The 14,183-nt window shown below is 46.3% G+C and overlaps 1 protein-coding gene across 1 annotated transcript in view; it reads left to right on the top strand.

The window, feature by feature from the left end:
* LOC138114452 (translation initiation factor IF-2) overlaps positions 1–14,183 on the top strand; it is a 37,561-nt gene that overhangs the window by 134 nt on the left and 23,244 nt on the right. Inside the window, exon 2 of the mRNA XM_069023878.1 lies at positions 29–356. Coding sequence (XP_068879979.1) covers positions 29–356 — 328 coding nt within the window. The remainder of the gene's footprint in view (positions 1–28; positions 357–14,183) is intronic.

Genomic DNA, 14,183 nt, shown 5'->3' with positions numbered 1-14,183 from the left:
TGCGCTGCCGCGCCGGGGGCGGGGGGAGGAGGGGCGCGGCCGGCACCGCCCCCGCGGCCGGGGGGAGCGGGACCGGGGCGGGGCTGGGACCGGGATCGGGAGCGGGACCAATGCCCGGTGCTCGATGCGCGGGGCCGGGGCCGGGGCCGCTCGGCCGTTGGAGGTCGGTACGGCCAGTCCCGGGACTGCTGCGGGGGGCCGGCCCAGCCCAGGTTGGCCCGGTGGAATTGCGGAGCGGGCGCTGCGGGACCCTCCCCGCGCCCGGCTCGGACCGCACGGGGCAGAGGCGCGGCGGGGCCGGACATCCGTGCGGCCGCCCCGATGTCCCCACCGGAGGCCGGGAGCGGCCGGGATCGGTGAGTACCGGCGGTGGCGCCTTCTCGCCCGCCGCGACCCGGGCTGGCCGGACGCGGCTCCCGGAGCTCAGGGAACGGCGCTGCGCTGCCTACACGGAGGGCGGGTCCCCGGGGGAACCCTGGGGGATCACGGCTGTGCTGCTGAGGCAGAGCGGTGCCTACTCCTGCGGATGCACAGAGGGTCCGGCGCCCCATCCTTCCCGTGGCCCCGCTCCGCTGTGCCGTTACGGCCCCTGTGCAGTCGCTGCATTTGTGTTGTTTCTATAATCTCACGTCTGCCTTTGCGTCCCTCGGAGAGTGGGCGCCTGCCTGCCTCGCCCCTGCCCTCCATCCTCCCGGACCTCACCGGTGCGTCCCTGTCTCACACACCAGCATCTGTTACATTTTATTTCTGCGACGGGTTGTAACTGGCGATTTTGGGGTTTATTCTTCCAGGTTCCACCAAGTCTCTATTGCAATAGTTTAGTTCCACATTCCTTTACAACACCCGAGACTGGTGCCATTGGTTTGCTGCACTGAAACTGGGCCCTGGGTAGAATAGCTTGCCTGCTCCAAGGCTGTCCTGGGTCGGCAGGAGTGTTCACCATCATCTTTAAGGGCACGTTTCGAGGCAATTGCTCTGTTTTCCTCAACAGAAATGGTGGGGGGATCATCTTGCTTTTGATCAGGGTGGGTTTGCTTTACTGGGTGACTGTTGTGATTCTTGGGGCAATGGACACTGGTGGGATGTGGCGTGGTTGTCCATGTCAATAGCTTTGTGGCTATAATTTAAGAAGTTAGATCTCCTACCTGAATATGCCAAGGCATAGTATACAATAAATTAATCTGCCTTTTCCTGACCTTTCTTTTACCTTTCCCTTTACCCTTCTTTTCCCTTGCCTTAAGTCCCCAGGTATTTATAATGGATACCCCTACAGCACACTTCAGGGTTTCTTAGTCCTTTAACAACCTAATTCCGTTATCATGGGATTGAGTGTTGTTTAATACTAATTGCTTGGATTACAAGGTAATTGGAAAGGAGCTCATTTGCATCTTTTACCTGAATTCCATAAGGGTTTTTTTTCTTTATTTTATTTTCACAGTGCCTTTACCCCTCTGAATTTGGACAGCATCATCCATGTATCCCAGATATATTCTCATGTCACTATATCTACCAATGAGTGATAGTCTTTAAAGTTGCTTTCAGCTTTTAAAATAGCTAAAACTTTTGGTGAAGTTTGGCTTGCCTTCATCATCCTGCCTCCAGAGATTCCTTCCATGGCAAGGAGAAAAGGTTCTTTTCTGTCTGAAAAAGCTATTGAGGGTCACTTCTCTATTTAATGCTGGCCTGTAGGAGGTCCCAGTTAAACATTCTTACTGGCACAAAATGGAATGCATCCATCTGAAATGAATGGGAGGCTGATGGGCCCATTAGTTTTAGAGTTCAACCAAAATGTGTTTGATTTTTTATTGATTGTCTTCAAGTTGCAATAAGGATTCCAAATTGTGTTACTTTAATAAGTGGATTTAATGGATATAGAGACAGACATCTCATGACCCAGGGCCAAGCCTTGAGGATTTTGGAGCTGCTTTTTTTCTATGCTTAGCATCATTATCCTTTGATTAATTAGAGGTGGGCTTCTCTTGGACAGCAGGCTGCTTGGTACAAGCATGCAGGTATCACACAAGAACCTGTGGGTTTCCAGGACTTTAGCCAAAAGCTATGCCCCTCTTGCCAGGAAGGATCTCATCTCCTCACATGTGCCCACCCTCTAACACATTTGTCCATCCCTTCTGCCCAAGGAGCATCTGTGCCTTCCTGAGCCCTTGCAGCCCAGCATCTAGTCCTGCTTCATGGGAGGCAGAGACCCCATGGTCACTGCCAGCCCAGAGCTGGGCCAGGGTGGAAAGCTGCTGCTTTCCCAGAATCTAGAGCCACACTAGGTTGTTGTGTGGTGGTTCATTGCTTTGCCTCTTTGACAAGTGTTTCACCTGTGTGTCAGAGTGCAGAGCAGGTCAGGTAATTTTGCTGCTGCCTCATGGGGAACGTTACCTTTTGTAATAGCTGCACAGACCAGGTGATCAGTGGTGTGAGGGCAGTTTTGGTGCGCAGATTGTGTTAGCGATACAGGGAATACAAACATCTGCTTTTAATGATACAAATTGGAAATAACTGCATGGAAGTCTGGGATCTGCTTAACATAAATGGTTGGATCAGAGTAGAGGATTTTGCACCTGCTTGGTAGCTTAGCTTCTAGTCATGTTATTTGTGAACCAACTCTAGTAATACATTTAGAAAGTGAAGTCTAAATTGGGTTGCTGTTATTTAATGTTACAAAGCTACCAGGTAGCTTGTATAATTTGCAGATTCAGCAGTCACCAGTGGTATTTCTGAAAATCATGATCCTTTAATTTTATTTTCACTCTTAGGTGCCTCATTTGGTTGTGTGCTATGTTATACAATCGTTATAATACTGTTTGTGTAGGCACTACTGCAGCAACACCTTTGAGACTGTTGGATTTAAGAAAATGAGGGTGTGCCCTGTATGTCAAAGATGTAAGAACGGGGACCTCCAGGGTTGTTGGGGTTTTTTTTGCTATGAGAGTTAATTGGAATTTGAGACATTTCTGAAATGAAATATTAACATATATATGAAAATATCCTTGTTAAAATTGATAGATGTAGTGGGTCATATTAACATCAGTGCCTAGACTCACATATGAAATGGGCTGATTGTAAGCTATACACATACAGTTAATAGTTGTGAAATCGTGATTTCTTGCATTTTAGTCTCTTCCTACATTTCACCTGGTAGTTGTTCTTTCTGGAATTCAATTGTACACTACAGCCACAGTTTGGTAGGATTTTGTGCATCTTGTAACAATTACTGGTCTTTTGCTTCAGTTCAGAGCTTTGTCTAAAACTGATGTTGGATCACATCTAAGAAAAATAATCATTTGGAAGAATTTTAAAGTACCAGCTGCATTTAACCAGAGTGTACTCACTATTTACAGCTCTGTGAGAAACTTGACTGCTTTTATATTAACAGAAAAATTGAAATTGGCCAAAGACTTGAAGGAGGATTATGTTTTGTGAGTAATGTAACTTGGGTTTTTCTATCAGGCCTTGTGGCTACCAGAACTGCTGCTGTGCTTGGAATGATGAGGCAGCCAAAGGCAGGACTTCTTACAATAGGGTTGTTTAGGTTGGGAAAGATCTCTGAGATCATTTAGTCCAACCATTATGATGTCACAAGTTCTAACTGTTTTTCACCAAATTGGTGTTTTTCACCAGTTGGAGATTACTGTAACCATCACTGACGCACAGACAGGAGGGCAGTCAACCACCAGCAGAATGCAGCTGGGCTTCTTTGTGGAGATAAACTTCAAAGAGCCAGGGCTCATGGGCTGCAGTGCTCAGCTCTGGTAGCGGGTGGCCACGTGGGCATTGGTCTGGTGACTTCCCCTCCTGACCATACTGGGTTCCTGCTGGGTTCCTGTGGCGGTCTGTCACTTTACCACAAGTGCTTTCAGAAGTGCAGAGGGAAACACCAGTTTACGAGTGCTACAAGTCAGCGGATTCGCTTTTCCTGGTGACAGCTGGGAGCAGTCTGTGTCAGCCTGGCGAGGGTCAGGCTGGGCAGGGTCCTTCCATAGCTACCCAAGGGACTTGGCTGAAACCCCAGGAAGCCACCAGGGACTGGGATGAGTGTTAGCTAGAAACAAATTATGAAAATTACATATTAATGTGTGGAAAACTTGAAACTAGGTTTAAAAAATAAGGTAATTAAAAATGCAGCACTCATTAAGACCACAGTGCAGAGTTTTATTGCACAGCTACTACACCTGTGGATGAAGAAGTTCCTGTCCCATGCCAGCATAGCTGTGGCTGCACTGCAGAGAGCCTTGTACAATGGCTCTTAAACAATCCAGAAAGTTCTGAAAAAAGGTGGTCTTCTGGTGTATCTTGCATTGTTTAGAACAATGATTTAACTCTGTGTTTACTCTCCATGATGAAAGTTTCATGTCCTTAGAGGGTTTCCCTTGCTTATTCTTTATTTAACCATCAAATTCAAACAGAACAAACCTAAAATGTAACTCTGAAAATCAGATGCAAGTGTAGGGATATGGCTATGTCAGATAAGAGTTTGAAATTGCTTTCATTTCGGTGGCTTCCAGAAGTACTTAAAATAGGAGGAAGGACTGTTCTTTTGTGGATGTGATTTACAGACTGGCCAAAGCACTAGAAGAGATGTCTAAAATCATGGAACTTTGCTCAGCTTTAGGATTTTTAAGGTGAATTCTTGATCCCGCTGATGGCAAACAGAAAATAAACCTTCATCCTAGAAATTAAAATACATTGTATGTAAATTCTTACTTAGAGAGGTAGTCTCTGGTTCATAATGGTGTCTTTGATGAGAGTCTCTATAGGAGTAAACAAGTACAGAGTTAGGCCTTTATGACACAGCTTTCTATGCCTCTCAGTTACCAAGCAGTCAGACTCCTGGGTGTGCTTAGATCCTGCAGTATTTTGTTTTGGTTTAAGTCAAGCAAACAGAACCCAAATAGGTAACTGTTAACTTTTCAGTTATGAAATAAGGGTATGAAACTGTGAAATTCATTAAGTTTGTAGATAGCTTGACACAGTGTAGGGAAGGTGGGAACATACTCAGTCTAAAGTCTTTATGTTATTTTGCCCGAACTCGTGGTGACTCATCACATGCCTCTGGCAACTGGCTGTTGCAGTGGGTGAAAGGTTGTGTGGAAGTTAATCTTAAAAGCCAAAACTATGGCTAAGAAATGCAGTAAGAGGGTTGGAGAAGCACAAAGTTAGAGGGAGAGAAAGCAGAAAAGTGGAAAATGAAGCACAACAAGCACAGGCTCTTGACACAGTCATTTTTTTAATGGATATTTGTGCAGTGTGGTTTAACAGGGACAGTTAACAATCTTACTGTGGTGTAAAGTCTGAACCTCTGACATCTCTGCATACTTCACTGACTGCAAGGAGAAGTGATAGGAGATGAAAGAGAACATTTAACTTCTCACAGGTGTCATCTGCTTGGTTTTTCCTCTGTTACAGTTGACTGGTAGAACAAATTCAGCTTTTTAATAGCTGATCTGCATTTTTTCACTGTGCTAGCATGCATTAAGAAGAAAACCCAGACTTTTCCTACTGTTGTGTTGTGTTATGGTGCATGGCAGGAACATGGGGACCCTTTTCCACGGGACACCATCCTGGGCAGCAGCATTCTCCCGGCTGTGTCTTGGTGACAGGCCTGACAGACTGTTCTGTTTTTCTAGCTCACAGTTTCTGTAGGTGATTGTTTCTGCACCACTTTCTGCTGCACGCTCAGTAACCCACATGGTGCAGCTGGGCAGCTCTGGAGCTTTGTTCAGGGTGTTATTTTCTTCATTCAACTTGCTTTCACTGGTAGGATCTGTAAATATGTTTGTCTGAGTGCTATTTCCACCTCTGATCACAAATAATTTTGCTGTTAATGCTTGTTAATTGTTAAAAATCCAAAGGATTTTTGGATCACAAATACATAAATTTATCTATGATACACAATTTCTACCCAAAGCATTCACTGTCTGCAAAAGAATTTAATAATAATTATGAAGTCTAAGAAGCCATATTTTCCCAGGAAAATGATACAGTTCTAACCTTATAATATACCAAATTTTTCTTTAGCCACAAAAAACTTGACTAGCTATAAGCAGCAGTCAACTTGCCTGCTGTTAGCTTGTCAGAGAAGAGCCAGTGTATATTTAATATTTAGAATATTTTGCTGTGAATTTTTGGTAGTTGAAGTACTACTTAGTTTCATCATGGAGAGAATTATTTCTGCCATAGGTGTAGTGCTTTTCTCTCAATTGCATGCACTCAAATAAATATCACATTTTTGATGAACAAAGTACGTGAAAATTGTTCTGCTCAGAATTGTCTATGTAATCCTAGAAGAGGTGTATTCAGTCTGAAAGTCTAATACTGTGCAACTGTAGAGCAGCCACTCTGGTACAAGTGAAAGGAAACATTAAGAATATAAAAATGGGAGGAACAGGGAAAAGCAGAAATGAGTAAAGGGGAAAGTAGCCTAGAAATGATATGGTTTCATTTAGAATGTTTTCTCTTCTTTCAAAGTACCTCTCTAAAGACAATAAATCATTCTGTCTCTCAACCAAACTGTTCATTGTGGAAGGTGAACATGTAGCAGGCTTGACGACCAGAGTCACTGCCAAGGCTGGTGAAGCTGGGGCAGCTCCTTCAGCACTGCACTCACCTGGCATCCCCAGAGACCTGGTGGTGCTTCAAGAGGTTGTGGTCTTGCTTTTACCCATGCCATGAACGGGCTATCCCCCAGCACCACTGCTATGACCACACAGTAAGTGCCTGTGGAGGAAGTGTCAGATCTCAGGCAGGGTGCTGTTTCGGAGCAGACGCTGAGTTTTTGCTATCAGCCTTTACGCAACTGGGAGCAGGTCATGATGGTGATACTATGAAGAAGAAGAGTCAAGTCATCTGCTGTGTAACTCTCCATCCTCACCTGTCTGTATTGCTGACATCCTCATGCATCACTGGCGCTTGCACTGCATCACCAGTTGGTACCTGGAGTGCCTACAGCTGCTCACACGTGCGGTTTGGTCCCATATGTTTTGAATGGTAGAGTAGGTGCTCAGGTTATGTGAAGACAAACATGGGACAGATGCATCTAACACAGTTTGTCTGTACTCTGTGTCCAGTTGGCATAGTGCTTTTTAAAGCTTTGTGACTCGGGTGGGTTACATTTAACTGGGACAGTGGAAGGATTCCTCCCATTTCAGTTTTCTTTGAAACTCAAATCTAAAATGCACAACGAGGACCAATTTTCTTAAATGAAAAAAAAATGACTTCTGCATGTAAAAAAATCTTCCAACATGTTAGTACTGTGGCTGAACAATCTGAACTACTGTCCTCTGCTACACAAACCTCCTCCTTGTTCTGGGTTAGAATAGTGTGTGCTTACAGGAGTTGGGACAGGTAGCACGGCTTTGTTACAGAGCTAGAAACAGGTGTCATTCTAGCACTTGGCATTGCAAAAAAAAAACCACAGAAAAAGAGAGGAAGGGAACATTAGTACCAGCTAGACTATTTTGTGTGTTGGTGATAGACACCCATTTTCTGTGTTACCATTAATAGGTGTTTGTGGAGGAGATAGTGGTGACTTGCTAGCAAGTGCTCAAGCCATGTATTAAACAGTGAGGAGGGCATTTCTGAACCACTGATGGCCTGGTTTTGGATAGAGGTTAGCAGGGTGAATTGGGATGCACCAGGAGCATCCTGGTTCCCTGGATCCAAAGAGAGGAGCCGTGCAGAACGTGTTGGTGATGGTGATGGAGTACAGTGGGGAGTGAGGTGCCGGACGCAGGGACCCCTCTCACTGTGGTGGGCACGTTTCAGGTGCTGTGTCCCTGTCCAGGCAGTGCTGTGGTCTCTGCTTGGCCTAAGGTACTGCAGCTTTAAAATGAAGCCTTTATACACTGTAAGAGCAATTCCACAGTGTTGTCACCTGCGTGCAACAGCTCTGGGATGCCAGGCTGGCTGCTGCTCCTCCATAGTTTTCTGAGTATGTTTGCTGGTTTTGGAGTGAAATTTTCTCAGTAACTTCCCGGCCCCTGGCACTAGATGGAGCTTCAATCTACTTGCACTTGGAAGTCTGTTAAGTTTAACCAGAAGTTAAAAACAGAGAAGAATACATGAAGATATGCATGCCTGCTGCTATGCTTACAGCACCTCTTTCCCTGTTTTTTAGCAGAGTGGTGTAAATTATAATTTAAATTTAATCTAAATGAAAATTAAAATATTGCAGCAGAATCTCCTTGATCTAGTACATGCATTATAATCACTAGCACCCTTTAATGTACTCTCAGGTTCATGGCAAAAGTTGCTGTAAGTTAAATATATTGGAAACGTGCTGCATACTTAAGCTAATGCCTAGGGTGAGCTGAATAAAGGTAATGCCATTTCTGAACAAAGTACCTTGTTATATTTCAGGGTGTGGTGGAGATGACCACCCGTTCTGTTTGTTGTGCTCATGCAAGAATACGTTTGTATTTTCACTTTGTGCTACCAAAGCTAACATTTCAGAATCATCTGTTATAAGTCACTTCATTTTTCCTCCATGTTACCCTTGAAAATATTGAACAAATAGAAACAAATAAAAATGAGCTTTGAAAAAGTAGTGTTCACACTTTTCATTTAGCAAGGACCATGTCTCACAGGCCACACACACATATCAGAAATTTATGACCATCTTTTTCTTCCACATTAGTAACTGGAAGTAGATTTAGTTTTGTTCTTGGGTGCCCATGGTCTTATCAGCAAGAGACTAGTTTAGTCAAAACTCTTGTCCAAGCACTGAAGTAGTGATAAAAGAAACTGAAGTTGGGAACCAAAATGGTGACACTCAGAACAGATTTTGTCATTAAAGCACTGAAAATTGTTTTGTTGCTTCACTACGAAATCTGACTTTGAATGTCAGTCTTCTTCAGAGGCTTTGTGCTGACCAGCAAGAGGATAGGGACAGGTGGGGTGCCCCGAAGGCCTCAGCAGGGCAGGAAGCATTTGTGGGGAGCCCTTAGACATGACCTGCAGAGATTGCACAGAAATTGTCATTGTATTCTCTTCTTACCTGCTTTTTGATAGATAAAGAAAGCTTTGCTTGTTTTTTTAAATAAATCTGTTATTTGCCTCAGGAATGCCTGTTAATGCTTGGTCTGGGACATTAGAGGAAGGTCTTTCGAAATCTCACACCTAAACTTCACAGACCTATTCCATCATTTGCCATTGCACTAGATCTGTCACTCTGTAGCCTTCCAGGGAAGTTGAGTTTCAATATTTATTAATTTACAAAATGTTCAACCATTTTGGTTCATTTTGATTTCTCTTCAGTGAGCAAATGAGAGTGTGAGCCAAAATCTTTTGTCTCTATCACGGCTGCATATTAATAGGTGAGCAGGCATTTTGTCACGTTGCAGCCCCCTGGCAGAGACAAAACCACTCCTTGAATACGAGAGGCTGAGGCAGAACATGGGCACTGGACTGCCCTGCAGTAGCGGGACAGATGTGCTTCCCATAGTGTTCAGAAGATCTTTTTCTGGATCTCTGGAGACTGTAGTTGCAGAAACACAGGCACTTGGGAATTCAGGCAGCTGGTAAACAAGGAATGCTGGAGCTCCAAGTCCCTGAAGTGACCGGACCCTTCTGAAGGCTGTTGTGAGGAAGAGGACATTTGCCAGAGCAGGAATTGGACTCAAGTGAGCCTGGTCCTGTCGCCTCTGATGGCTCTTCTCTTTGTCTTCCCAGGTCATAAAACACTTGTGCTTGAGCTAGTTCCAGCATGACTGGCATGAGAAAACCTGCCAGAAGGATGGAAGGCCTGTGCTGTGCATAACTTCCAGCCCAGCCTTTTGCAGGGAACCAGCTCTCAGTTGGTGAAGGTCACTGGATCAGGGCTTCCTCTCCTTAGCAGAAGAATGTGGCTGCTTTTCCTGTTTTCCTGGCCAAATTAGGTGTGTTTGGCTGTGTACTGAGTGGCAGTAGCATCATCTCATCAGGCTTCAGACACTTGCTGGGGGGTCCCCTTTGGGTTTTCTTGACTGAGTAGTGTGGGACAGGAGCTGGTGAATTCTGTCTCCACTGGCCTCCCGAGGGTCCTGGTGCCTCTGGCTGGTTTTACCTGCTCCCATATGAATATTGCCAAATTCAGGGCAGAGGCACAGGAGAGCAGCAGCAATTTTATTCCTTAAGGGCCGCTTGTAAAGATAACAAGCTAAAAACTGGTTTACTCAGGCAGGCTTTTGTTCTGCTGGTATCAAAACAAACCCATTTTAATAATTACAACATTTTCCCTATATTGCTTTCTGTGTGATTTTTCTCAGACCACACAGCAGAACTACCTGCCTGCTATTGCAATATATTCCAAATACAGCGGAGCACCTGAGTCATGCGTAACAATGCTGATGCTGAGCAGCTGTTGTGTTTCCGCCTTGAAGAGCTCCATGTTGCTGTGATTACCTTGACTGTAAGACATGGGTTCTTTTGCTTGTTGCAAGTGAAAAAGTAGCGATTCATAGAGTATTATTGCCACGGAAGTGTTACCTGTCCTGAAGGAGCAACAGGCTGGCTGTGTGGACACGTGTGTCAGCACACTGGGACTACAGTCCAAGCACCTGGCACTGTACAGGTACAGGTCCTTGTAACAGAGAAGATCCTTTGTCCTTCAGGCCATAAGTGAGGAATTAGTTTCTGCTTTCAGATCTGATACTGGTGACTAACAATTGCTCCAGCAACTGATCCAGTTAAGGGAGCAGTTGTTCAGTGTGTTTAGAGGAGGCTAATGCAGTGCTACTGATAAATCTTTACTTCTCTGTTATGTTAATGCCAAAAGAAAGAGTGCTTGATTTTCTTAAAAAACAAACAAACCAACCACTTGCTTTTGGGGTAAGCCCCTCAAAAATGCCCTGTGCTCTTTTCAGTTCTTTCTGCTGAATAATTTCAGCATAAGGCCCTTGTAAAATTTTCTCTTAAATGGATTCAGTCCAAACCTCTTGTTAGTAAAGATCAAGTTTTAGACAGAAGATCTTTCTTTCTTTTTTTAATATGGATAAGGTCCTTTTACAAGCTCTAGCCAAAGAGCATCTTGTTAGTTGAAGCCACTGCTTGTATGGGAAGTGAAACTGCTTCTGAGAGAGTGCAAGCAGTTCTCCGTGTTCTGCCCCCACCATACAGCCCAGCCAAGACCTGCCTGTTCCCCTGTCACCTAGGGGACACCCTCTCTGTGTCTGAGTCTCAGACCGGGGAGGAATAGCTGGCATCAGGCAAGCCACACCCAGGAACGAAGCAGAGCAGTGCAAGCAGAGCATTTGGGCAGCTGCCGGGGCAAGGGATGCCAAGCTAATGTCTTTGATTTCCTACCTGGTCATTTCTTCCCACACCAGAACGGAGCTGGGCAGAGGCAGAGGTGGTGCTGCTGACTGTCAGATATATTCAAATAAGTGCTATAGGCTGGTGGCGATCCAGATCTCTGTTTCAGGGTAGCTGCCATCTGATGAGCAGCCTTCCTGTTTCCAGCAGAGCCTGGCTGTGCCCAGGAGGGCTGCACACAGCCTCTCTGTCTGTTCCCCCCAGCCAGAAGAGCAGCAGTCACGCCATGTGCTTTCATGACAGCTCTTGGAGCCAGGGGTCCTGGTGCCCTTCCTCAGGGCACCCAGGAAGGGGTCTGCTGGGGAGCCCAAACCTTGTCAGCAATCAGAGGACTGAGTTCAGGGATGTTGTGGGCTACAGGGGCTTCTGTCCTTCTGATGGTCCTGCTCCTGCTCCCCTGCAGCAGACCAGGAACTTCCATTCCACAAGAGCATTCTAAGGACTCCTCAGCCTCCCCTCATCCCATGCCACTAGGTGTGGGGATTGGAGCAGCGTATTTCTTTCTGCCTACAAGCCACAGACGCAGCCTCCCATTGCTGCCCAGGCTGGCCCTGCTGGCATCCCAGCACCATGGTGATCTGCAGACACACAGGTAACCCACTGACATGACTCGCATGCTGTGGGCACACAAGGTGGGAACTGCTATTCTTCGTGTGCCACATCAGTGTACGAAGCAGCAGCTCAGGTTTAATCCCCCTGGGGAGCTGCCATAGGAGCTGCCTGTTGGGACCATGGCATCGCTATTAGACCCAGGTGATTAGGGAGCACAGCAGGTCTGCTCCAGTACTCAGGGAGCATGTTTTCCCTTGGGAAGTGAGTGGTGCTGGGCCTGGGTGTGAGCCATGGTTTGGGTAGAGGCTGAAGCCAGAAGTCTGGCTCTGGGCACTGCTGGCTCCTGGTCCTGTCCCAAGCAGAGCATGGGTTAGTGACCAGGGCAGGAACCTGAGGAGACACCATGCAGCACTGTGGGAGCAGGACAGGACTCTGTGTGTGCTGTGTCCTGCAGCTGCTGTCCTTTCTCTCCTCTTGGAGAGGCTCCGTCATGGTGCTCCCACCTGGTAAGTACACAGCACAGAGCCACGGCAGCAGCAGCAGCAGCGAAGTGCTGTGGTAGTACCCTTGGAGTGCAGCAGCTCTCCTCAGAATGGCAGGGACAGCCACCGCTCCATGAATAGCAAACCAAGTGACCTAATTCAGCACGTGCAGCTCTCATGGGCAGCCCTCAGCCGCTCCATGGCCACCATGCTGTGGCTGACTCATCACTTCCAGAGTGGCAGAGATTGGAGCTTTCAGACCCTAAGGATTTTACTGGTCTGTTATTAATTTTAAATTGATTAAAATGAATTTTTAAAATACCAGGAGACACTTGCCCAAAGAAACGGTTATTAAAAAAAAAGAAGAAAATAGTTGGTCTGTGGGAGTTAACTGCTTAACAACTGCTGGCTCCTGCAGATGAGAACACCCGTTGCAACTTGGAGGAGTCTTATGTCAGCTGTTCTGTCCTGGCAGATTAGCAAGAACAGGATTAATCCATCATTATTATAAAAAAGCGAGAACTAGAAACTGTCCTTGCTTATACCCAATGCAACCCCCTGGTGTCCTTTTCCATGGCAGGGTGGTATTACAATCTCCGCTACATGATTTTGTCCAGAACTCAAGATCTCCTGGGGAAGTGCTTCCCTGCAGGAGCATCCCATTCTCTCCAGCATCTCCCAGTGCCTGACAAAGCTCCTCACATGGTCCCGAGACTCCCTGGGGTGGCCTGTGGGCTGTCTGTACCAGGAACAAGCTGTGGGTCCCCTGCTCAGGCTCCCAGGGAGGGTGCCGTAGCCAGGGTGGGCAGGACAGATGGGTGGAGGATCCTTTTTACTACTGTCAGAGGGCAGTTCTAAATAAGCTTCTCCCCTGGGCTGTTCTCACTGCTGTGCCTGCCCCTGCTGTGCCAGGAGGAGCTGCCTTACCCTGTGGAGCAGGGGGATTGCTGTCTCCAAAGACTTCCATCTGCTGCAGTGTAACTGCACAAGTCAGCGTTATGCGGAGAGATGAAACTTTTCCCTTCTGCCTCTCCCCTTTCCCACTGGTGGGGCAATGGGTGCAGCAGCTAGCCAGCAGCCCAGGACTGCCCAGAGACCCGCCCAAGCCACTGCCTCTAAGGATCCTTCTGTGCCGTGGTGGGCTCCAGAGTTCTAGGAACCCCTTTCTTGGAGGCTACAGAAACAAGGTCAGAGCTCTATCCACATAGGGATTTCTCCCTGAGAGTTCATCCTGGGGCCACCACCCCTCAGCATTCTTCACACCACTCTGGAGGGGTATGGGGCTGCATGGTCAGGATTCCACACAAGGTCTGGCCCCAGCATGTTGGTAGGGATGGTGCTCTGTTCCAATGAAAGTCAGGGCAAGCTCAGGCAGCATAAACAGATAATTGATATAGCTTTTTGTCCAGTAAATAAACACCAACAAATTAAAAGTTAAAAAAAATAGGCAGGTGGAAGGCTCTGTGGTACTTCAGAGAAGACAGAGCAGGAAGCTGAGAGGAGTGAAGGAGCAGAATATGGAATCCACCTGGAGACAATGAAGCAGCAGACATTGTCTGTCATCCTCTTTTATGTCTGTCTAAAAAAAGAGACTTGTTATTGCAGTGAAACCAGAAAATGAAAATTAAAAAGCAAAACAATACTGAACAATAGAAAACTTCTGCAAAAACAATTTGACACTTCCTATTGATTAAAGTATTGAAGTAATGGAGCAGCAAGTTCTACCAACTTGCATAAAAGCACCTTTGGTCTGCTTTAAAAATCCTTGTAAAAGATACAGTGATGTCACTCCTGTGCTGTTCACCTGTCTCTTCTCACCTGTAGATGTCAAAAGCTGAAGTGCTCCAACTT

Source organism: Aphelocoma coerulescens, chromosome 9, assembly GCF_041296385.1.
Source record: "Aphelocoma coerulescens isolate FSJ_1873_10779 chromosome 9, UR_Acoe_1.0, whole genome shotgun sequence".
Taxonomy (NCBI): Eukaryota; Metazoa; Chordata; class Aves; order Passeriformes; family Corvidae; genus Aphelocoma; species Aphelocoma coerulescens.
Note: the sequence above shows the minus strand (reverse complement) of the source record. Positions and strands in the feature narration are given on the sequence as shown.